The sequence below is a fragment of the Pteropus alecto genome, unplaced genomic scaffold (assembly GCF_000325575.1).
Source record: "Pteropus alecto unplaced genomic scaffold, ASM32557v1 scaffold103, whole genome shotgun sequence".
Taxonomy (NCBI): domain Eukaryota; kingdom Metazoa; phylum Chordata; class Mammalia; order Chiroptera; family Pteropodidae; genus Pteropus; species Pteropus alecto.
The window spans coordinates 5,434,258-5,460,356 of NW_006436288.1; the positions used below are offsets into that span (position 1 = coordinate 5,434,258).

The following is a 26,099-nucleotide window of genomic DNA, read 5'->3' on the forward strand; positions in this document are numbered from 1 at the left end:
CCATTCCTCCTTTTTTCTTTTTCTCTCTCCCCGCGCCTTCCTCTCCATATTTGATCATAGAAGTAGTGAGAAGGGGCTGACACCCAAAAGTTCTTAAGCAGAATATAACATCATAATGACAGAACTCTAAGACTAAATAAATGGACAATGAGTAAATTAGAATTTAGAACATGGACTTAATATATGTATGTCAGTACTCTGATCTCTTGGCCTGTCTCCTGCTTACAGTTTATTTTCATGGTTCTTCTGTTTCTTACCAGTAATTATTCTGTCTCTTTTTGCTATTTTCGCCCATCTCAACCTAACTGGAGAAGTTCCCTTTTCTTGGTGTTCTCCGAGAGCATTCATCTATTCATCATTTTACTAGTTGTCTCTTTGTTTCTTGTTCTTCATCTCTTGCCCTTGGGTTTCTCCCAGAAAACAGAGCCTGCGATGTGAGCTTCTTTGATGTGGGCTTGTTTGCAGAAAGTTCACACATGAGTAAAGAGAGTGAGCAAGGAAGGAGAGAATATATTATCAACTGCAGTAGGCAACTTGGGCTTCATCTGACTGATTCTTGTTGACAAATGAATAGAAACACTGTAGAATTACCCAACTGAACAATAGAAGAGGGAGGCATTTGTACTGGCTCCCAATCTCCATTGACCAAGGGCTGCCCCTTGAAACTAACTCTCCAGCACATTGACATTATACATACATGAGCAGCTAGGAGGTTGCTATATACAAAGTGGTTGACAGGCTAATAGGATGTGGAGAGGGACACAAGAGATGTCTGAAACCCCTCTCTTAGCAGTTTTAGTTATGTATTTAGTTGCCTATGGAAATCTCCCTTTTGAAGTTCTGCCTTCTGTATATCCCTAACATGTTCAAAATTAAGGTCATCTTATTCCTCAATTCCCTGACCAAAAAACTAAAAACAAAAATGCTTCAAAATACTGGTCACCTTTAATCTCGTTGATGTAACAAACATTTCTTGAACACATTATTCTTGGAGAAGAGCTCACTGTGCTTTGAGAAGGATTCAAGACCTTTGCCTTAGCTGTTTGCTTAGATCTAGAACTTTAACTGGTTTAAGCCCCCGAGAAAAAGAGGAAAGTGAGACCCAGTTTCCTCCTCTGGCTTTCACAGTTTGATTGCCTGGTGGATGAAAAGAAGAACAAATGGCAACCTGGAAAGACCCACAGTATGACAGTCCTTGGTATCCTGCCTGCCAATCTACCACTCCAAGGGTTGAGAATCTGCAGAGTGCTTAGTCAGGATAATACACACCACCATGACACCTTTTATATACTCGGCTGCTTCTTACCATTTAGTCATCAAATCTTGGCAGTTCAAAAAGCTCCTGCCACATTATGTCTTTCATCTAACTCAAGAAATTTCACAAACTTCCTGTCAACTACAAAATAAGGTTTCTTTTTGGTTTGTCATTCAGGCATTCCACCACCACTGCTCCCCAGCCATGAAATACTTCCTCCCCTGTAATCCCTTTTCTCCAGCCAGTGACTCACTGTTTCTCGAATACTTCAACAACACTCCCGTTCTCTGTGCACCTGTCCAGTACCTGTTCGTCTTGATAGCTTTCAGAGCTGTCATGTACAATATCCCACTTGGCTTCTCATCCATAGCCTTTGCAGCATGTGGGCTAGTTACCTTTATCTTCATTTACTTAGGTTTAATGACTTGCCCAGAATCACAAAGCTAGGATGAATACCTTGTGTTAATGAATTTTATTCCTCCCACCCCCCTTTTTTAAATCAATTTTGACTTCCTTTAAAATTAACGGCATTGTTCTTAGAGTAGTCCTATTTTGGGTTGCTGGTCTTTGTTACTGAGAACTATCAGCTCCTGGTTACATATTTATTTTCTTATAAGATAGGAAAATAAAAACAAAAATTCCCCACCCCTCCTAAAATGCATAATATTTATACTGTTCTATTTTGTATTTACAAAAGCAAATATTTTTGTAGCCTAATTACTGTAGCTCTTCTACCTTATTTTGCTTTTTTTTTTTCCCCCCCAGAAAGTTCATTCAGCAAAGATTTATGGAGCTCAGTGTAAAGCAGGATGTTAGTGCTTACAAAGTAAGAATTCTTAAATGATTTTCAAAGCCCAGGAAGGAAATAAAGTTGAGCATAAATGCCAAAAACATTTCTAGGATTGACCTAAGGGTGTGATTATGTAGTTCATACATAAGCTGATAAATCTTTGAATTAATGGCAGGAATTCTGCTACTTAGTACCAGTCGTAACCCAGTAAGAATACAGTTACTATTAATAAAATCCAGATCCTTGTATCTAGAAGATATTTTGAGTGAAAGCTCAACTATATTTTGGAGTAGATTTACCCATGTCCAGAACAAATATTTCATTTTACTAACAAATGTAAGATACTCAGTTTTGGAATGTTTTGCCCCTTTAAAATTGTATTGCTAAAGTATTTGCAAAGAGAAAACTATGACCATTTCAAACATTATATTCACAATAAAACATTTTTATAAAATGGATTTTAAGTTGTTTTAATATTTCTGGTTGCCTATGAATGCCAGGAAAAAAGATGGTAGCATCAGATAATTATATATTACCTAAAGTTAGAGGAACAGTGGTTAAGAGTCCTTAAACAAGGAAAATAGATTAAGCCACTGAAGTAAAAATCAGATATATAAAATTTGTCCTGTAGCCAAAAGGATTTTCATTTTTAAAAAATACTTTAAAGACCTTTAGATTAAAAAAAGGTGACGCTATGTAAATTGTTAAGTAAATTCTTTAGAAATACATTAGCCTGCACCTTCAGTTTCCTTCAAAATATAACAGGGGTGTGTGGGTGTGGGTGTGGGTGTGGGTGTGTGTGTGTATTTTAACACTATGTTAATTTTGCTGTGTCAACATCAAGCAAAGTGAGGCTATTTATAAATTCCTTTCTTTTTCAAGAGTATTCCTGGGTTGCCGTGTGTGTGTGTGTGTGTGTGTGTGTGTGTGTGTCAAAATGACGGCTTTAAAAATTCAGCAATTTAAACGAGATTGTGAGTATAAAGGGTGACCTCTTTTTGTTCTGTTGGATTTAGGGTATTTTCATAATGTTTCTCAATAAATGGGCCTTATCAGTATTCTTGAATCTAGTACTTACTGCATCAGCCATTTAAGAAAAATTTTTTTTCTCTTTTAAGGGAACGTCAGATATGATTGACTCCTATGTTAGTGACCCGATTTGTTGTTACCTTTTTTAAAGATCTAACTTTCTCTCTTGAAGAAAACAAGGAAACATTATATAGTCTACATAAAGTACTATAGATTCTTCTGAATGTATAACAATTGTATTTTTCCAAAATTTTACTTTAGAAAACATATAGCATGGGCAGTCTATTCTGATTGCTTTAAAATTTTCAAATAGACCTCAATACTTTGTTCCATCAGCTATTAAGAAACCTATTTATATTCTTTTATTTAAAAAGTCACTTCAGATTTCTCTGCTTCCTGTTAAACAATGAGTAGTTTCAATAGATAGTCATACCCTTCAATCTCAGGTTCTGGGACTTTCAGATTTGCCTCCAGTGAGAGTGGAAGGGATTTCATTGTCATTATCTAAGTGACCTATTTATAAAAACCCCTGCATTCCTCAAAGCTTCACCCTAAGCATGTCAAATTCTTTAGCGTTTTAGTTTTGCCACACATCTTAAGAGTTTATTGATGTAGACATAGGAGGACATTCTTGAGAAATGGATTTTTCAGTGATTAGGCTATCATGGTTTTTCACTATTGTTAAAACAGATTCCCAACTTAAAAATTCTTTTCCCAAGATATCATTAAGAATTGAAGAAAAGTCCATTTTCCATGTAAATGGAAAATGACAGCACAGAAATGGGTCGTCTTGTTGATTATCAGTAAAGGACAAACGCTCTATAATAGTGTAGATAGAAATCATCCAGCCAAAGAAGAGGAGGAAGCTGTCAGCACAGATTCAGACTCAAGGAAACTCAGCTTGCTCAAAGAAGAGGAGGAAGCTGTCAGCACAGATTCAGACTCAAGGAAACTCAGTTGCAAGGCAGTTGATAGTAAAATATATTTTCTTGGTTACACTAGCCACATTTCAAAGGCTAAAGAGCCACGTGTAGCTGGTGCCTACAATATTGGACTATACCAGTATAAAACATGTCTGTCATCACAGAAAATTCTGTTGTACAATGCTATTCTAGATTATTTATTATATGAACTTTTTAAAAGAGCAATTAAGCCACTAAACCACTTCTTATACTTAAAGAAGGATTGGAAAATTAATCTTTTCCAAGGATGAATTATATGAGTGATCTCTTGGCTCTGCTCACTGTAATCTCTTTCTCCTTCCGGCCCTTCTCACATTTATCATATGAGTTACAATATCCTGTTCCTTCTACATTTGTAGCTGGTCTGATTTCTCTAGTGATAGAGACTTTGGAACCAATGTTTAGAAGTTGCTAGAATAATAGAGCAACTGGCGATTGAAAATTGGATTCCTGACTGACACCTAGGATCCCCCTTGATTTCTGCTGAGTCTATTAATATTATATAATAAGAAGATTCAGTTTATTTTTAAGAGGGCTAAGCCTCTTATTTCATACAACGACAAGAGAATATTTTAATCTAAATGCAATACTTGTATTTAGATAATTAGTGAAATTTTTCATCTTTTGATAGCTGTACAGATATCTTGACCAACATTTTGTACTGACCCGTTAGGGCCTTAAAAAGTTTCTTACTGGTGATGGTTTGAATGAGTGCCGGAATGGGAACATGGTTCTCAAGCCTGATTTCCTGTCAGAACTGCCCACGGATCTTCAGAAAGAGAAAAAAAGTATGCAGTACGCAAGGTCCTCTTTTCCCTGGTCCCAGCCAGCTTTGAGAACTACTGAGATAAAAATCACAAGGGATACCAAAGAAGGAAAAAAAGTCTAGTTTTTCTGAAACAGAAACACTATCTTTGTGCTTTCTAACCTTTTTTATGTATAGCACATACAGAAAGTTGCAGTATTTGTACAGCCTTGAAAGAGTAAAGGCTGTGAGAACAGTTCTCTAGATGAAAGCCTCACTGCATCGGAGGACTGACTCCAATGGTTTCTTCTACCATAACTCCCAGCCTTGAACGTGGTGTGAACACGTAATGCTAAAATTTTTCTTAGCCTCTTTATGTTATCAAAGGACATTTGCCAGAGGATAATAATTCCATTAATTTAGTTTATTTCGTGTTTATGTATTTTTATCCTTGACTCCTTGATAAGGTTTTTTTTTGTTTTGTTTATTCGTTTGCTTGTTGTTAATTAGAAAAGCAACATCTCAGAAAATTTGGGAAATCTTGAGAAATATACAGGAAGAAAAAAATAATCCACAAAGTAATTGTTGCTAACATTTCATTCCTTTGTTGTACTAAATTGTCAGCTTCCAGAGATGCCTTCTAATTTGAATATTCTAGGATTTGATATATATGCTTGAAATTTTTCGCAGTAAAAAATAGTTAATTCTAGAAGTGATCTCTGAGACACTGCAGTTTGTCTTATTTTTAAATATTACTTTTGCTTTTAGTTTTTCTGTTCCTAAGCCAGTTTCTTCTTGCAAAGATCCCTTCTCAGTGACTTAATATTTCATAATCTTTGACATGTAAATTAAACCAGCATTTTTAAATCACACACATGGCTTGCATGCATACACACACACACACACACACACACGTTTACCCTAAATAAATCAGACCTGATTATCCTGCATTAATCATTGTTTCTTCTCTCTTTTTAAATACATTTTTAAGTAAATTCCTCAAGCCTAGAGTATGAACATAAGTCATTAATCTGTACCATATTGAAGCTCCATTTAAAGGTGTGAGCCATATTGACAGAACTAGCCATTTATAACACAGTGGCCCATTAGTGGTGCCAGATTTCCAAGAGTCAGTGGGAAATTTCAGTTTGACCTTGAGTATCCTCTGCTTTTGGATAGTATCTGATATTCATTATTTCTTAAACATTCATTCTCCCGAACTCCACCCTCCTTTCCAATAATCTCTAAGTCAGGTACTGTTCTATCTAATTTCAATGCCAAGCTGTTGAAAAATAGAATAGATGAGATTGCTTTAAAAATTAAAATTAAATACTAAAAATGAATAGAACTTTAAGCTACTTGTATTATACAAAGTATGTATCAGTGCAGTCACGTGATTAAGCCAAAACGAAAAAGAAGTTATACTTTATTCCATGATCAACATTTGATTAAAATAAAATCACTAGCATTCCCTTAAACCATAGAGGGCACTTTAAAATATAAAGAAGTCTTAAATTTCTGTAATTTAAGTTTTCTGTGAAAGAAAAACTTTATATCTATAGTTGTCTATTTACAGGTTACTTTCTAGTGCCATAAAAAATTTATTCTGTGCTGCATATCAACATGTTTGTTTCCCCTCTACATGAGATATCACCTACAAATACCTTGGTCCCTTGCTGGATAGCATTGGAGGAAAAAAAAAATTTGAGATTAACTGATGCGTAGATTTGAGTTTGATGCATAGAAGTTCCAGTTTAATATGTAGATGTATAGATTTTAAATTAAATTATTTAGCTTGAATAAAACTTTGTAAAAGTCAGTTAAACCAGGAATATGAAGTTTCTCATTTGACAGCCAAAACAGATTTTATTGACATGAAACATCAATAACTTGTTTGAAAATAAAATTGTCTAGATGCACAGTTTTCAAAATTTTTTACTTCTATTATTTGTTTATTGATCTTAAGATTAGTAAACTTTTGTTGTAGATTTTGCTAAATCAGTAAAGTAGCATTTGTTAACCATGATAGAATGCTTATTTTCTAGGGTGAAAATTATGTAAACTAAATGTCACAAAATCGCAATTATAAGTAGACGTCTCTGCTTAACGAATGGTATAAACTCTGTTGGCCTTTTACTCTGTATATATAATGATGATTGTCTTTTGAATGCTTTAACTCTTAAGTCCAGAGCCTGCTAAAACAAATATTTTTTTAGGGGCAGTAATTAAGTACAACAGAGCTGGAAATGTGAACCATGATTTTAGCCTTTTTAGGAGCTAGGGAGATACACTGAGTCTTTGCTAAGTAAATTTTAGTTTGCATATACTTGAAATAATTCTACAGATGGTGTTATACTGTGAGAAAACTCAAAATAAAGTATATAAATGTCTATCAAGATTAACTTTAATGTCTGATTATCTAAGTGATAGGACATATTGATTATATTCTAAAATTTTAATATTTATATTTCTGATTAACCTTATAAAATTTCAGATTAATCTTATAAAGAACTGAATATCATTTTAAGCTTTTTTACTGATCAAGTAATTAGTAAACCAGTAAATCTCCTTTTAAGTTTATAGGCTGTCACCCTTTAGTTTATTCTTTGAATTATGCTTTATCATCTATTCTAGTATATGTAGGAATGTTCATTAATTGATTGTATTGATAATATTTATAAAATAAAACCTAGTTGCAGCAGTATTGCATTTAGTAAGCTTTTTTGTAACCTTTTTTATAAGCTTTTTAAATAACCTTTATTAAAGCATTTAATACTTGTTCGAAATGGTTTATATAAGTTAGATCTGTACAACTTTGGGGTAAAATGTAAACTGCACTATTAGGAAGATATTAAAGTAGAGGCTATATTTACAGTGTCGTCTTTCAAATCTAGCTGTGCTGTAAACTGATGTTTGCTGTATGCTCCTCCTGATTTGAAATAGATGAAAGAAAATGAACCTATTATCAACATGGTTCACACAATGATTGAGAACTCGGCGCTAAGACCCCAACTGTACCAGCAAGTAAGGTCTTGGACAGTGAATGATACTGCTTTATCATCTGCAAAATCCCTCAGTGACAGTTTTGGTTTATCCTCAGAGTTACTCATAACATTAGTGTTTTTCTTATTTCATTTTTTGTTTATGTCTATTTGGAAAAAAATGCAATTCATCTATGCTTTTCAAGATGCTGCAGTATTCTTAGCATGGCTTTGCTGAACATTTTGCTGTCGAATATTAAGTGTGCCATTTTCCTGAAGTTTTTGTGTAGAGTATTTGATTGATATGTACTTGGAGGTCTGCAGTGCATTTGCAAAATTTTACTAGATTGCCATTGATTTTAACTAAAAATTTTAAAATTCCTTATAACTTAAAGCATTATAAGGAATTTTTAGAGAAAACTCAAAAAAAATTTTTTTCCCCTTTCAAGGGGCAACCCCCCATAATCTCCCCTCAGTATTTTAGAACTAGATTAGATCTGTATGGGAGTTCCTTAAATCTAGTTTCTGAGCTCTGGTATGGTAAAACCTAAAGGTGGCCATTTCTTACCGGGAGTGTCTTCTCCCTGCGTTTTTATCATACTTATGCAGTTATCAAGATAGTCATATCTTACTCCACTCTTTTCCTTAACTCAAAATATGTACCATAGAGTTAGCTGGCTTTAATTTAGGGCCTTGGTAATCTGCAGATCTGCAAAAGAAGTCATTTTATACATTCCTATCCAATTTTTTTGTATTTCATGGTCTAAATGTTCTTAGCTGTGTGTTTTGCAACATCAGCTTCTTCCACTTCAACACTCAAATTACTGTGGCCTATGACCTGTTACAACTACTTAAATCATACAGAAGAAGAAAATTAACTAACATGAAAAATGAATATATGCTTTGATTAAAATATGTAAAATACCTGGTTTTAAAAAAAGCACCTCGATCTCGCACTGGCTTTAAAGGCCTCTGGTTTGCTTTAATCACCTTGGGGTTTGCATCATGGTCTTTTAACTGCGAGAGTAAAACAGTCGGTGGGAAGGTAACTCATTTCTAAGCATATTTTTCATTTGAAAGAAAGAGATGAAGTATTAAATATTTAAAGTTAAACAGCTTTACTTTCCAAAAAGAAAATGGAATCTTTCCATTCTTTAAAATCACCAAGTTATAGGACCTTGACACTTGATTCCAAAATATCACACCAAGAACCTTAGCACCTCTTCTGGAATTGATACCCTTTTCAGTGTCTGAAGCTATCACTTTATTGTTTTATATAGTGTTAAATTGACAGGAGATCAAAAGTATTTTAAAAGTTGTAATAGGTTATGTTTTCATTTTTCGCACTGCATATTTTCAATCAGAGTGCTAGCCTCGATGTTCTGTTTGTTTTGTTTTTTCTTTTTTATATTGATCACTAACCAGGTTGATGCTGCGGACGTCATTGCTGATTGAAATTACTGCTGCAGTAAAAGCTCTAATTGGTGTTTTTCAGATATGTAGGGATATCTGAAACTGGTCTTTTACAGTATCATTGACCTTCAATAATGAAAGTGCATTACATTTATATGAATATTTTTCATATTAATACTTGAAAGAAAAAAACTGAAATTATACAAAACAGAGCTAGAAGTCAAATGTCAGCAGCCATGCATGGTCATGAGATGGGCAGCCTGTTGCTAAGTAATTAGTGCTGTCTCAGTGCTATTAAGTCTAGTAAGTCTTCAGACGATCCTTTTTTTTAATCAGCCACTGGCAACATACTTAATTGTTTTAGGGCATCTGTTGATGGATAAAAGTGACAGACACGTTTCTTAAGCTGTTTATAAATTTGCATAAATTGAAATTAGATCTTATTTTTTCCTCAAGGTTTCCTTTATCATGTTGTTATTATCCAAAGATCTTTACGAAAGTTTATAATGTACATTGTTACAGTTTTGTTTTTCTGACATTGCATTACAGTGATGTGTTAACAGGCCTCTGAAACTGAGTCAAAACTATAGTGACAATATAATGTCTTATGACCTATTTTGAATCACAGCCTTTCAGGTTTTCTGTCAGGAGAACCTTTATATTTACATTTCCTTAGAAGAATGGAGGACACCTGAGAAATTACACAGGCAGTAATTATCTTAAAGTCAAGTAAATAGTACCTAAAACTGATTCAAAACAAATGCTAAATAACTGAACATCAAGTTGAAAAATTTCTCTGCACTTACTAATTCTGCTGCCTTTCTTAATACATTTTTGTGTCAGAGATTTTATAACATAATTAATATCAATGAAATTAGTCACCTGATAATTATTTTAAAAGATACACAAACCCAATGAGCATTTTTGAGTCCTTATAGAATGTAATGTCTAATTTTACCAAATATTTCCCCCAAAATACTCCTGGGATTTGTGTCTGTATGTATGTGTATATATATATTTCATATACTAAAGGGGTAGATACTGTAGAAAGTTGAATTTTAATTGACAAAAGTGATTTTAACTTGATGCCAAGACAGTTTTTTAAAAGATTATTAGGTACCTTATGAAAAAGTTCTGACTTTCTAAATAAAATATAGCACATATCCTTATGTAGACAGTAAAGTTTGCATGGTACTTGTCTAAAGCTTGAGCACTACTCAAGCTCATATAATTACTACAGAGCCCTTTTCATTTGCTTTGCTAGTGTTACGGAGGTACTTCAAACTCAGAACTTCTTTATTTTTGCTAAAGATTAATTTGAAAAATGATCGAAACTGTTGCCATGAAACATTATTTGGTGCAGAACTTGAGTTAATCAGAACATTTATGAGATTATATATTTTTCTTATAGAAGGAGTTTTATATTGAAAATGAATAGCAAACTTCAATTGTAGGTCAAAATTGTTTTTTAATAAATTATATTCTTTTTTTTTTTTTTTTTTTTTAAGAAAAGCCTTAGTAATGGAAACTAGGCCATGCTTAGAAGTTAATTATTTAAAGAATCTTGTTTTCGTATGCTTTTCTTCTGACATGTAAAAGCAGTGTATGTTGGAAGGTTAATTATTTTAAGATTTTTGTTGGTTGGTATCTAATAATGAATATCTTTATTGAATAACCTGATAAAAGATTTTAGTAAATTTTTCAGTGGTACTAAAAATATAGGTAGAAAAATATTTTAATTTATGTAATATTTTTATGTCTATAAGAATGTATCGCTCTAAAATTATAACTATACAGAACACGTTTTTCTTTTTTATAATCTGCCAACTAATATAAAAATGAATATGTAATAAGATTCCCTAAATAGTACTAGACTTATCAGGGTGATCACTTCATAAGGTCTACAAATGTCTAATCACTGTGTTGTACACTTGAAACAAATAGGATATTGTATGTCAACTGTGACTGAAAAATTTTAAAATACATACTTTAAAAACTCAATGAAATTGAAATATCAAAGGAAAAAAGATTCTCTATATAAAAAATAGTATACCAATATCCTAAATACTTATCCTGGATTATTAGGTTTTCATTTAAAATTATTAGTCTTTTATCTGTTGACTCTGGGATATAGGTTTCGATTCATGTTTTAATCTGGATGTAGCGCTGTCCACTAATTATATTCAAATCCTGCATTCCATGGCTCAGTAAAGCTGTTTTGCATTTAACTTTAAATATTAAATAAGCAGAGTATATTTGGACATTGGTAGCTAAAGGCTTTATAAATGAGAAAATATAAATAAGAAAATTTTTGTCATCTTACATTTTTATGAATCTAAAGATTGTAAAACTTTTCATTACATTTTTTTTCAGATTGCAGCATAAATTCTTGGATCTAGGTGCTTTAATTTTGAATAATTGACACTTCTCAGGACATTCAGTGATCTTTATTTTAAAATAGCGCACAAGTATTCTGATGTTTGTTATTAAATTCATTTTTCATGTGACGTTCATTTCTGTAGAGTTTTGTGGTTAATAATCACTGTGCATACCCTTAAATAGTCACAGGTTCATTTGCATGAGATACGTGAAAGTTGTGTCTTGAAATAAAACACTCAAATCCAGGATTTATTATTGTATGTTTGGAATGCTTACTTTTTTAACCTCCTGATTCCCACATTTCTAGAGCCATTCAAAATTACCTACTGTTTAAATTGTGCCTCCTTCTAAAGATGTAACTGTCGAGCAGTTTTTTAAAGAGAGAATATAAGTAGCTATAATTTATACATTCTTATACATTTGTATGTATAAGAAATCTGATATGTATATATGTATATATGAAATCTGATTTTCCAATCTAGAATATAGTTGGGGTATATTTCTCCCATCCCCACTTTGAGAAAAAGTGTGCCATTTAGTAAATATGCAATGAGCCCCAATTAAATTTTTCCTACTATGTTTTTGTTATTATCTAGTAGTCAGTATATTAAGTCAAAAGACAAGAGAGATGGTAAAATATTGCCTGCAGAAGCTGTGATATGATCTGTAGTGACTGGGATGGCTGTTGAAATCTTGATAATAAGCATACTCAGAAATGAGGATTTTTTTGACCAAAATAAACTGAAAAAAATGATGTTTAAATATACTGAGTAATAATTCCTTACGGTATAATAAAACAACTGGTGTCAACAAACACGTATAAAAGCTTTTTATGGAATTTGACTATCCATGGTTTATTGGCTTTCAGTTTTATGAGGTTTTGAATGATTTTCCTCTTTTCAATTAAACCCATCCTTTTCCTCCATTATCTTTTAGTTCTTAAGACAGAAGAACAAGATAAGTCTATATTGTGTATGTGTGTTTATATATTATGTATCTGTATATAATATGTTATTAGGTTTTGTTAGTAAAATTGTACTAAGATGTGTTGGCATTTCAGTGTACACATACACAATTGTGTGATTATGTGTATACTCTGAAGGACGGTTTTGATTGTTGAAATATACCTGATTTGAATATTTGATTCAATACAGTTCTTATAGTTTTATTTGTCAATTTTTCATTAAAATAATGTATGTCTTACAAATGGAAAGATGTAAAGTGCTGTGTAATTTTGTTTGACCAGCTTACTATTTTGTTTCACAAGCTTAAGTTAACATCATTCTTAATGTATCTTGCATATTGTATCACTGTTAAATATTTTTCTACTTTTGTAATGATCTGTGTTTGAATTAAACTTCTAAAATTATAAAAATCATTAAAACCCCATTTTTGTTATATAAATCCAAAATATTAACTATAGGCTAAATAAATACATTTTGAAATATTAATTTTAAAGTTGCTATTTGACATTTTTCCTTATAGCTATCACAAGATGAATGCAGAGGCACATTATACAAATACAGACCTGAAGAAGTAGATATCGATGTAAGTATTAGTATGCTGTGTATTGACGGACTGTCATATTCTCTGCCAAACACTAAATAAGCCTGACAAAAATTCCTCCTCCTCCCCTTCCTTTTTCACTTAGATTCCATTAAATGCGCACTCCTTAATTTATTCTCTGTCCGTCTTCACCCCCATAATTAGCAGTTGAAAGTATTAAGAATCACTTAAATGAAAGTAAAAGAGTTTTGTGAAAAGTTATGCAGGACTGGAGACAAAATAAAATAGTCTGTCTTCTAGAGAAAGTGTTAGCCTCTAGAAATTCTATCATTCCTTTTAAAATTAAATTTAGTTTTTTAATCATATTTTAGATTGCTGACTTGCTACGCAGTTTTACTTACTTATATGTCTTTCTTACCTCATTTCCCCCGGTTTTATTCCATTTGTTCCTCTTTGCATATTTCAATATGCACTAGTCCCCCCTTATACGTGGTTTCGCTTTGTACGGTTTTAGTTACTCACAGTCGGTTTCTATCAAAATGTTAAATGGAAAATGGAAAATTTCAGAAATAAACAATTCATAAGTTTTAAATTGCATGCTGATCTGAGTATCATGGTGAATTTTCATGCCTTCCCGCTCCATCCCACTTGGGATGTGAATCACATTGTGGGTGCTTCCTGCCTATTGGTCACTTAGTAGCCATGTAGGTTATCAGATCGATTATCAGGGTATCACAGTGTTTGTGTTCAAGTAACCCTTATTTTATTTAATAATGGCCCCAAAGTGCAAGTACTAAAGCAGGTAATTCAGATATGCCAAAGAGACACCATAAAGCGCATGTATGTATAAGAAAAAACAGTATATATTGGGTTTGGTACTGTCTGTGGTTTCAGGCATCTATTGGGCATCTCGGAGCAATATGACCCACAGATAAGGGGGGACTACTGCATTCCATTTGATGTAGCTTGAGTTTCATTGTCTAACAAAGATAAAGTAGTTACTTTAATAGATAAAAAGACAAAGAAAGTGAAATGTCATGTTTCTTGCTTTCTTGTTACGCAGTAAAGCTTGGGCATATTTATGGTTTGTCCAGGGTTTTTATTTTCAGATATGTGTAGAACTGGTTTATTGTAGTATTGAAATTTAGAGTACTCTAAATTTGTTAGAGTACTCTATTATATTGTCATAATTTTAAAAATTGGGGTAGTACCAAGAGTAAAACTATTGAAAGTAATTTTTCTCCACTAGCAATATTTTTATTTGTATTACAATTAGAAGCAATCTTTTGTTTATATTCTTTTCTAAGAACATAAGAACATATTTTAAAAATATAAAATAGAATCCAGTTGGTATTTTAATTAAGTGCTATGTATATCATTTAACCTATCCAGCAGTTCATAGGGAAAAAAAATCTTAACCTCATTGAAATGATTTGTTGAAAGCATATGAGACTGCTAAGAATTTTTTGAATTACGTAAGTTAAATAATATGGTTGAAATGGTTTTCCATTTTACATGCATGTTTTTTAAGCATTCTATCTTTATAAGATATATTTAAATTTTTATATTACTCAATGAAATAAAGATTGACCTAATTAGGTATTCTAAATGTGTTTTCTTGTTTTAACTACCTCTAGTTACAGGAATGATGACTACCTACCTCCAATTACAGGAAAAATAAAAAATTGCTAATAAAAGACATCTTCTCTTATCACCTAGGCCAAGTTAAGCCGTCTATGTGAACAAGATAAAGTGGTACATGCTCTGGAAGAGAAACTTCAGCAGCTCCACAAGGAGAAAGTAGGACAATTATGTTTATTATTAACTACAATTGATGTTACTTTATATGATTATTATCAAGACACTGATAACTAAAGTAAAAAAGAATTAATTTGATGATGCAGAACATTAAATGTAATTATTTTTTATTATAATAGTATACGCTTGAGCAAGCTTTGCTGTCAGCCAGCCAAGAGATAGAAATGAACGCAGATAACCCAGCAGCCATTCAGACCGTGGTGTTACAGAGGGATGATTTACAAAATGGACTGCTTAGTACATGTCGAGAGCTCTCTCGAGCCACTGCTGTGAGTACATATTTTTTTCATAGTAAGAGTCACTGAAATATCATACAGTTCTCTTTTTAATTTAATTTATATTCATATTTAATTGGACTGTTTTTAAGATTGTTCTCTATTATAACAAGAAATTAATTTGTTAATAATATCAAAAATAAAGGATGATCTATTTCTCTAGGCATTTTGTTTTTTGTGAAATAGTTTTACAAAAGAGATAAATACTCCTGGTTATGTATCATGCAAATGAAAAATTCTTAAGATACGTTAAAATTTATCACATTGAGAAAATATTTTGTGGCTTTTAGGGGAATTAGAATAATTTTGGGAAGGTGGTAATTAGATTCACTTAACCAACCATTTCATAAACTGTACCTGTGAAATGCTTTTAAGAAGCCATCAACATTCCATTTCATAGCTGCAGTGCGATCTAAGTATAGATGATAGGTTCGAATAAGAAATATGATTAGCAGAACCTTTTAACCCATAGTTATGTCACTTTATGAAAGGTATCTTGGGATTACCAAGTCTAAAAGTCTTAGCCAGAGTTTATAAATTAAGTGTTTTATAAGTTTAAACAGTCTGCTTTAGGTCTTATGATGTAGTCATCTTCTAAACATAGTAAGAGCACCTACCCAACAGCCTTTTGAAAGAGAAATCCCTGCAAAAGCCACCTGTTAAAGAAAGCTGCTCATGCACGCTCGCCTATACCTTCAGTGGCCTCTTTAGGGAGCAGCTACCTTTTAAGAAGATCTATAGCTTAAGTAAGAGAGGTCTTTCCAAGCTGGCAGCATACCGGAATCTCAACATGGCTTCAGTTCTGAATAACGTTAAAATAACATTCCAAACAAAAGCTATTTTTAAAGGAATATGTCATAGTTTTAGATAAATCAAAACTTAGATTTTATGATTCTTTAAATACCTATGTTTAATATACCTATTCTTGGTTTAAAATGATCTCATTTAGTCTCTTAATTACACTGTAATGTTTATAGGTTTTTAAAAATATTTAATATCCTTTTAATTGTCATCTAGAAATCAGAACCATATCTTGTTCATCTTTGTAGCTCTAGCATTCAGTACTACAGGATGTGCACTAAAAATTTGATGAATGATTGAACTGAATGATGCAGATCTAACCATAGTCCTGAAGACTTAGATCTACATGGAATTTTATAATGTAGTCATAAAGAAAATATATGCACCTGAAATGTTGTTTACAAAGAAGTAGTCAGTTAATCAGTGATAGGTGGGATTTGACTAGGAAGAAAGAGGAAATAAGAGGTGGTCCATACAGGACAAAATGGCTTGAAACACAGCACAGAGATGACAGTATTGGAAACATGTCTGGAGAAGCAGGAAGTAGAACTGACTAACTGACTGACTAACTGGCTTAGGGGATTAGGAATATGAAATTAAAAAGTGAAAATGGCATTAATCCAAGCTAATGAAAAAATTGGTATCCCTGTGACAACCTGAGTCAAATCAAAATTTAGTTGGAAACTATTTTATGATTGGTGTCTGTTTTAGAAAATTCTAGGGATGTAAAGTGTTCATTGGGTTTAATAACTTAAATCTCATTTGTAGGCTTAGAATTTGCTCCATATCAAGGTTAACTCCAGCCTTGAAAGTTTACTAAAAATGTTTTAATAGAAATTAATCATCTCAGAGTACCCCATTTTCTAGTTGGTATTCTATATAATCACTTTCCTGTGTTTTTTTCCCCTTGCCTTCAGCATTATTCAGTGATCATTACAAACCCTCAATATGTTCTTCTAAGACATGTCTTACTACATAGAATACAAGCTATGTTATTTGTGCCTTTATGTAAACTTATTCATATTTGCATTTTAAGGCTGCAGATGATACATAACATCACACTGGGCATATGGTGGGCACTCAATTGATGCTGATTATATTTAAATCTGATTAAACATTTGTGCCAGCAGAATCTCAAAGGAGTCCTCTGATTCTTTCACAGTTGATGCAGGGCCTTGGTTCAAATCCAAATTCTGAGGTAGAAAAGATTCGATAACATAAGAGGTATAACGTTAAAGCTTCCATACATCAAAGCTTTGATTTTAGAAAACATCCTCTCACCTGGTTGGCCACTAAAGTACATAAAACTAGATTGACACAAGGTAAAGATGTAAAGCAGTCTTCCTTTTATGTTTTATTTAATTCTTGAAACTACATCTCCTCTTCATAAAAAGAGCCACCCAACAAACATACGCTTTAAGCACATAGTGCCTTTGTGTTCTCTCCTTGCCTCTGCGTTGTTTTATTTAAGCCTGATTAGTAAGAAAAATTAACAGTTACCCCTTGAAATTTTCAGTGGGTCCCTGTCTTAGTTTGGGTTCTCAAAATAGAGCTTGAGATTAGAAACTGGGTTCCGAAGGTTTATTTGGGAGATGATTCCAGGAAGCAGAAGTAAGGGAGGGTGTAGAGTGAGACAGGGAGGAAGAAAGGCCAGTAAAGGTTTCACTACTGAGTTTGGTTACCACTGTGGGCAGCAGGAGTTTGATCCCACTGGGGACTCTGAGAAAATAGCAGAATGATTCAGAATTTCCCACGGAAAGGCTGGGAGGCTGGAGTATCTATCACTCATTCATTGAGATTGCCCCTGGGTCCTTAATTCATCCATACTTCCAAACTGCATTGGCGAGCTTATCATGAGACACTTGGCATGCATGGAGCTCTACCATAGGTCCTTGAAATCAGGTGGGCAAAGGCGGGTGGTGTGGAGCTCCATAACGTCTGCTACAGTCTCTTCTTGGGGAATTTACATTAGGCCTTATCTCTAAATGTAAAGGATATATTCTTACGTTTTTTTTTTTCAGCTCCACAAGTGCTTTTATTCTTCCCAACAACTCAAGAAGACAGATAAAGCAGATACCATTCACATATTATAGATGAGAATTTGTGACTCATCTAATAATAGCAGAAAAATACATTTGTATTTCTGCATTTTTCACATACATTGTCTGGTTTGATCCTTAAGAAAATGCTGTGCAAAATAAGTGTAATTATTATCTCCATTTTATTTTCATTTTTATTACCTCTCCTGTACAGATGAAGAAACTGAGATTCATGGAGGTTAAATGACTTGCCAAGGTGACATAACGAATAACAGAGTCAACACCTAAATCAAGGACTTAATTCTAGGGCTTCTGTACTTTCTAGTCCATTTCACCATGTGGTCATGTGTACTTTCTTGGAAGCAAATATATATTACTGAAAATCTAAAATTGGAATTTCAACCACTAGAAAGCAGGTATAAAGGCTCCCAATCATCCTGAATCATGCTAGTAGATGGCTTCTGCATTTATCCATAATAGCCATGTAAAATAATACCAATATGAAATAACACTAATAATCATGAATATTTCTAGAGCAGTTATTGGGTGTAGAGTCTCATTATAAGTGCTTTACATGCACTTATCCACATAATAACCCCTTGATATGTTTACTATTGCTACTATGTTAAAAAAGTGGAAGACTGAAAAAATAAATTTATTTTTAAAAATGGAAAACTGAGACACAGGGATTGTCCAGAGTTATACAGTGAATAAGTAGGCTAGGATAGACTTCCATTAAACTTATTTGTGTTCTGAACTGGATTCTAAATAGGAGGGCCTTGAGTAAACAGAGATTTTAAACTACAATAGATAAACTAGGTTTAGGATTACAAACTTAAATAGACAGGCAAGCAGGACAGGTGAACTACATTGGGGAGAAGCTTACACACTAAATGTCTTCATGTACTCATTCTCAGTGTAATAAAGAACTACTGAGAATTATGGTTACAACAAAGTATAATTTTTTACAGTAGATCTGTCAACATCCATGAATTGTCATGGAATATGCTTTGGAAGATTTTAAAGTGGTTTTTAAATACCCTAGTTATTTCATGATTACAAAATAACATCCCCCAAAAAAGAGGCAGCCAGATGTGATATGCCTCCTGATGCTCTGCACTAGGAAGTACCCAACAACATTTAAGAGATATTTTTACATCCCCCCCCCCCAAAATCAAATCTGAATCTCAGCAAGCCTCCATATCTAACTACGGGTTTATAGGAAATACATGCTACAGAAGATGATGCAATGCCATAGGAATTCAGTTAGCAAAATCTAGAGTAACAGAAATCGTACAGAACAAGTGACCCATTCTCCTCTACAAATAAGTAGCAAGCAAATGGGGGAAAAGTGTTGTTACAATTAAAAATATTTCTTGAAAGATTACGTACCGATGATTTAAAAAAATGATTTCTCTTATTTTTCATTTTGGTTTCTTTAGAAACACATACTGATGTGTTTATAGATGAAATAATAATGATGCTTGGTGTTTGCTTAAAATAATCCCACGGAGGTAGAACATGGGTGCTATACATGAAAACCAGATTGGCCATGTATTGCTAACTGTCAAAATCGGATGATAGATTCAAGAGATGGAATATAGTTTTGTTTCAAAGAGATAACAGAAGAAACTAAAAATATGAGTTAAAGATCATAAGTAGCCAAAAATTTAAAAATGTATATAGCCAAAAAAGTAGAATTACTGTAATTGTTACCATAAACTAGAATTCTAAAACATAGGTAACTCTGTATCCATGGCTGATTTAGTCGATCCTCATTTTACACAGTTTGGATTTGGTTACTCTTAAAAATTTTTTTAGGTTTAGAAAAGCCAGTATAGTCATTATTAGTAAAGTGTTTCATAAATAGTGATTTTTATTTGAGATATAGTTATATGATAAGGCAAGCATAAAATCATAAAAGACAGATATCCTTTTTGAAAAACGATTTAAATAACTAAGCCCATTTTTCAAATCTGTGCCAGAAAAATCTCTATATCCTGAAGGTAACAATGAAATCAGATTGATTTTATTTTTGATTCATCTCAAAAATCAACTGCTTCTAATACCTAGTTGACAGAACTGTTATGGTTGGATGGTAATGACCAATATATTAACATTTTCTTGTGTGCCTAGTTCTCATAATAGTAAACTTAAATATTACAATGCTTTTTAACTCTCCAAGACTTCATAGTGAACATTAATCTGTAATATTTAAAACTGAAAAGAGTTGTTTGAAGTTTACCTTAAGCTAATGAAAAATCATACTACATCTGTACTATTGCCCCTTCTCCATTTTGAAACTGAAAATCTGTCAATTACCATATCTTAAATTAAAACTCAGACACTAATCGAGAGGCAAACCGGAAATAAACCAGTCTCTATTAGCTCTAAACATAATGTAATAATTATTTACTTATTTAAGTATATTTTATAACTATTCCTTCTGGGTTTTATAAGTTGTTATAAATTACCATTGATTCTGGATAAGAAAAGGAAAGTTCTTATTACATTAAAAATTTGAAAACTAATCATTAGTTCTAATCCTTTCTTAACTGTTATAACTCTGTAGTTAGGTATTAAAATCCTTATTGATCTTTTTGGTACTGTGAGATTTCACTGCATCTGAATGTTGCAGACCTATTCGAAGTTTGTTTTCCCGCACAGTGGCCAAGTCTTGTCTCAGTACAGAGCATAGCATAGAGAAGTAACCACTATTAAAATTTCTTTGTTCCATGCCCTAAATTTAGACTGTCATTTTTTTAAAAGTTTTCTGTCATCCCTATAACAATCCCACATATTTTTTTAACATGCTCTTGAGGAGAGTACACAGATTAAGTACACAGATGTGGCTGACATTCATATCAAGACACTGAATTTTACGAGCATGCCAGAGGCTCCCCTCCGAGTGACTGCCTTCTCCCCAAAACGCCATTACCTGACTTAAACTATATATTAGCTTTGTCTGTTTTTGAATTTTATGAAAGTGTGATCATAGAGTATATACTCTTTGGCTTCTTTTAATATGGTGAAGTTTATCCATGGGGTTGCGGACTGCAAGAGTTCAGTGTTTTTACTTACGGCATAAACTCTCCACATTTTATTGAAAGCACTGTTTCTTGACTTGTGCCTATGATAGTAAGATATCTGTATGTTTGAAAGTCATTACACCTTTTAATTGCCTTAGTGTACCTATACATTCTTAACAAAAAATAGCAAGCTTATAATTAAAGATTTTAATATTGTACTTATATAATCCACTAAATTCTTGAATGAAATACTCATCCAGGTGTTGGGAAGAAACTGATGTTATGCCAGTCCTGCCCCTTTTCTTGCCATCTTGTGTTGACTTGTGTTCTGCCCACCCATAATCATGTTTGAGGAGCAGAGAAGTAAAGGCAGAAATGGGGGAGGCCCAGCAGGATTAGTGAGACTTAGGACAAATGACACAGTGCAATGGCAGGACTTTCCAGGCTGGGAAAATTAAAAGTGTATTGATTCTTCACCCCTAAAATATTGATAAAGTAATCTCTAGCTCTCAATCTCTGTTTCTCCTATGTTTCTGTAAGAAAAACAAAGATTCCCACCCTCTGAAAATGTTCTTATATGTAGATGCCTCTACAGAACCTTTGGGCCCACCCTAACTCTGGCTTTTCTAGGAGAAGTTAGGTGTTAGTTTGGCAATGCTATCTTCCTTAATTGCTAGGCTACCATTGGGTCTTGTTATCCTCATTTTACCCTCTCTGAAGCCTTCAAAGGCCACAATTTAAATTTGCAGTTTTTGTGATGTGCACAAGTTAGAAGATGAATAGAAACAATTTTTACTAAAGGAGATTAATATCCTTATTTATCCAAATAGAAACACTTTGCTGAATCCAAGTAAGGATTCTAATATTTACACAATATAAATGAGATAAAAATCTTTAATACTTTATCACTTTGCTTTTTTAAAATTTAATTAATTGTGAAATCTCCGCAATAGACTCCTTAAACTATCTATATAATACAGAGATGATTTTAAAAAAACCTCCAGTAGTTTATCTCTTCTTTTTTAAGAATATAATTCATTGTAAATCCTGCTTAAGGAGAATCTTAAATTTTAAAAGCAGTTATACCAAGTGGCAAAATTTTAACACTTTAATTTTTTAAATTATGCACCTCGAGCAATTTTTTCATTGCATAAGTTTGATCTCAGAAGCTAAGCAGGGTCGGGCCTGGTTAGTACTTGGATGAGAGACCAACTAGGAAGACTAGGTACTGTAGGCATTTTAAAAAATAATAATAACTCATTAAAAGAGAACCTCTAAGAACTTGAGGTATTGCTGTTTGTTTGTTTGTTTTTACTAAGATGATTTTAAGTAACCTTTCTTCTGCACTACTACCCTCTTTCCTTATCCCCTAGACTGTTGCTGTTGTTAAACTGACATTTCCCCGGGGAGCTTGTTCAGAGCAATGGAAGGCAAGAAATTCCTGGTCATGGGAGGTTCTTAGATAAGAGTTGCTAATTCATTTTACAACAGGATTCAGTAAATACTTGTTGGTTGTGTTACATGTGCCAGCACCACAATAGATACTGGCGATGAAATAGTAATCAAATATAGTCCCTGCCCTTAGTTTATCAATTTATTGACTTCATACCACTCTCTGAAATGTCTGAAGAGTAACTACAACCCATAGATAAGTACCTATACCCCAGCAGAATAGCATTCCTGAAGCAAAATATAATGACGATATATTTTTGAGCGCTTGTTCAATGGATAACAGGTGGTTAAAGACTGAAGTATGAAAAACCTCTATGAGTTTAGGGTTTCGGAGATGATGTTTTTTCCCAACAGAAAAGTATAGGCGGGTAGTCTATATTGACTCTCAGTGAGCAGGATTCACTGACTAGTTAGCTGAATTAGGTTTATGACATTACTATAAATTTACCTAAGTAAAGACATGTCAGGCTACTGCTATTACTGAAAATCCCACATGCTAAAATGCAACCTATTTAGTATTTTTATTCATGGAGAAATTTTTATCGGGACATACAAGAAAATGCTTCAAACAGTAAAGGAAAATGAATTAGAAAAGTTTTTATTTTGCTCAATATAAACCACATAATAATTGAGGTGATAATGACATAAAAGTACATTTTCTTGATAAAAGTAAGTAAAGCTTTTTGATTTTAGGAACTGGAACGAGCATGGAGAGAATATGATAAGTTAGAATATGATGTAACCATTACCAGGAACCAGATGCAAGAGCAGCTAGATCACCTTGGTGAAGTTCAGGTACTAAAGTGTAATGTTTTCACATTGTTTAAACAGATTTTGACTGGTACTGTACAACCAAAGTAGCCCCTCTCTCATTGTTTAAAAGCTCTTTATTCTGTTGGGTACATGGTATGAGTCCTGTGGTGTTCTGTGCTCTTAGCTAACTATATGTCACTTGGTATTGAGGTATTGAATTATATGGATTTTCCAAATAATGGATATTTTATCTTTTTAAAAAATGTATTCTAATTCATGCTATATTAAATGCCTCTTTATTCTATTATATTTAGTCTATTATTTTGACTGATATATTATTAGATAAGGGAAAATGCAGCACCATTTGGAATAAAGAATCCAGTTTTGTAAACAGGCAGAAATGGGATCAAGTTCCAGGTGTTAGTTTTCTTATCTTAAAGTGTTGCTGTGAAAAATGGAGATAATATGTTTAAGGAAATTTGTAAAGTTACTTAATGCTGTGGCCCTATGTAAATTTGATCATTTGCATTAGAAGCCCAGTGGACTCAATAAACAAATTAATACAACATATAAAAAGCTAATAAAGTTGACTCATAGAAAATCAACTGTCCTCTGGCTGTGTTGTCCAATATAGAAGCCACTGATGCACTTAAAATGTTGCTGGTGTAACTGAGAAACTGGATTTTTTATTGTACTTCATTTTAATTGTCTAAATTTAAGTATCCAAATGTGGTCATGACTAAAGTCACACTAAGATACAATAGAAAAAAAACTGTAAAATAGAAACAAAGGGTCAGCAAACTTTCTGTAAAAAGCAGATACTGATTTTTTTTTTCATGATCACTTATTTATTTTCTATACAAAGATATTGAATATTTTTGATGGTGCAAGTATATACATACACTCTGTCACGGAATCTCAGGTGCTTTTGGCTTTTTTATAACTCCTTAAAAATGTAAAAAATCTGTTCTTAGTTTTCAGGCCAGAGTACTCTGCCAACCCTGATTTAACCTAACAAAAAATATTCATCGTGACATAAGAGAAGACTTGAATAAAAGGGAAAGTGTAATCATATATCATGTTCATCAATGGCCCGATTTAACACTATCACAATGAAAAGTCTTCATATAAGCTCAGTTCTATTTCAACCAAATTTCAAGAACTTTCTGAAAAAAATTAACAAAATAATTCTAATATATTTAAGACCACAAGAAGTTGAAATTTTTTTAAAAAATAACTAGAAGGTGTACTCTATAAGAAGTAGCATTGCACGTGTGACCTTAGACCAGTTATATAACAACTCTGTGCCTCAGTTTGCACACCCGTATAATGAAAATAATAATACCAACCACTACTGGCTTATTATAATGATTAAATGTGTTGATATTTTTGAAGCACTTAGAAAAGTATCAAGCACATAAAACATATGGTTTGTTATATAAGTGAACAATGAAGACAACATAGACAATCTTAAAAGATGACATACCAGGAAGAAGTATCTTGAACACTAAAATTCAATGAGTTACTATCTAGATTTGCAAAGAATTTTTTTTTAGTTTAGAGAAACAGTACATTAGCAAAATGGACAAAGAACATAGGTAGTTTTAATTCATAAAAAGTAAAACATTGCTAACAAGTGTTTGAATATTGTTCAAAGTCACTATTAACTAGAGAAATGCAAAACAGAACAAAAATGAGATTTTCATTATACATCTTTCATATAGGCGAAAAGATGTATATATATTTTTAATTATTGTAAGAGTAATCCATAGTCTGTATAGAATATGCAAGTGTCTGATTTTTAGAGTTGATATTCTCTCCCTGTAAGTCTGTTATCAATCAGTATTCACATCTCTGGGCTGTCATCATGTTGGGTGTGTGTTAGTATTTCCTTTTACTTTGATATTTTCATCCTATGGCTCAGAAAACTGGATACCTAAGATTGTGCAGTGCCTTTTTGAGGCAGTGTTGGTACATAGCCCTTATGTGTATAGACTTTGAAAACATATTTCAACCCCTCAGAGGGCTTTTTATCTTGCTAATAAAATACTGATTGTATTCTAATATCTACAGTTGTCAAAAACTGATAGTCAATGAAAAAGATTTTTTTCTAGCTAATGTGATGGCTTTATACTTTGTTGCCTATTTTTTTATAAATTTACATTCCTAAAAATTATATTTGTTGATATCTAAGTATCAGAGTCATAGAAGTGCAATTACAATCTTACTGAAAATCAATATGGTCTTATTTTGGTTTCCGTTAGAGTATTTAGCCTGAGGGCATGAAATGGGATATTAGAAGTAAGAAAATGGATATAACTTAGAATAGAATAAAAATGGCAATGATAAATTTAGATTCCAAAATTGAAAATTAGTCCTGCAAATATATTTAACTCCGTGAGTCAAAACTCTTCTAAACATATTTTATTGTCTTTTTCTTTTCTTTTTTTGGCATGTCTCTTTATGTTCTAGAACTTGGAAATTAGTATACTTTCCATTTCTTTTTTCCCCTAAAAATTTTTTTTTTAATTTGGTTTTTGTAAGTTTCTATTTTGTTCTGTTTTCCTTTCGTTCTGGTTTTCCATTTTTTGTCCCTTCTGTTCAGTATTCCTTCCTGGCATTATAAATAACACAAGGCAAAGCTTATTGAGAAGTTGTGAAATAGTATACCTGAGGCTGAAAATTTTTTTTTTCTCTCTCTGTTTTATCTCTTTTATCATTGCCACTGAAGTTCAGAAATTTTGAGAATATATTAGATATTTTCAAAATTTAATCCACTGCAATTCTGGGTTTTTAAATATATAATTAGTGGAATTTCTAACTTTAGTGACCTTTTTTTCTTGTTTGTGGTCTATTTTTACTAATAGACTGA

The 26,099-nt window shown here is 32.6% G+C and overlaps 1 protein-coding gene across 1 annotated transcript in view; it reads left to right on the forward strand.

Moving 5' to 3' along the window:
- The window catches only part of PLEKHA5 (pleckstrin homology domain containing A5), a 191,522-nt gene that overhangs the window by 152,651 nt on the left and 12,772 nt on the right, over window positions 1-26,099 (forward strand). The window contains exons 15-20 of the mRNA XM_025047374.1: window positions 7,725-7,805; window positions 13,040-13,102; window positions 14,780-14,860; window positions 14,998-15,147; window positions 23,168-23,331; window positions 24,202-24,214. Coding sequence (XP_024903142.1) covers window positions 7,725-7,805; window positions 13,040-13,102; window positions 14,780-14,860; window positions 14,998-15,147; window positions 23,168-23,331; window positions 24,202-24,214 — 552 coding nt within the window. The remainder of the gene's footprint in view (window positions 1-7,724; window positions 7,806-13,039; window positions 13,103-14,779; window positions 14,861-14,997; window positions 15,148-23,167; window positions 23,332-24,201; window positions 24,215-26,099) is intronic.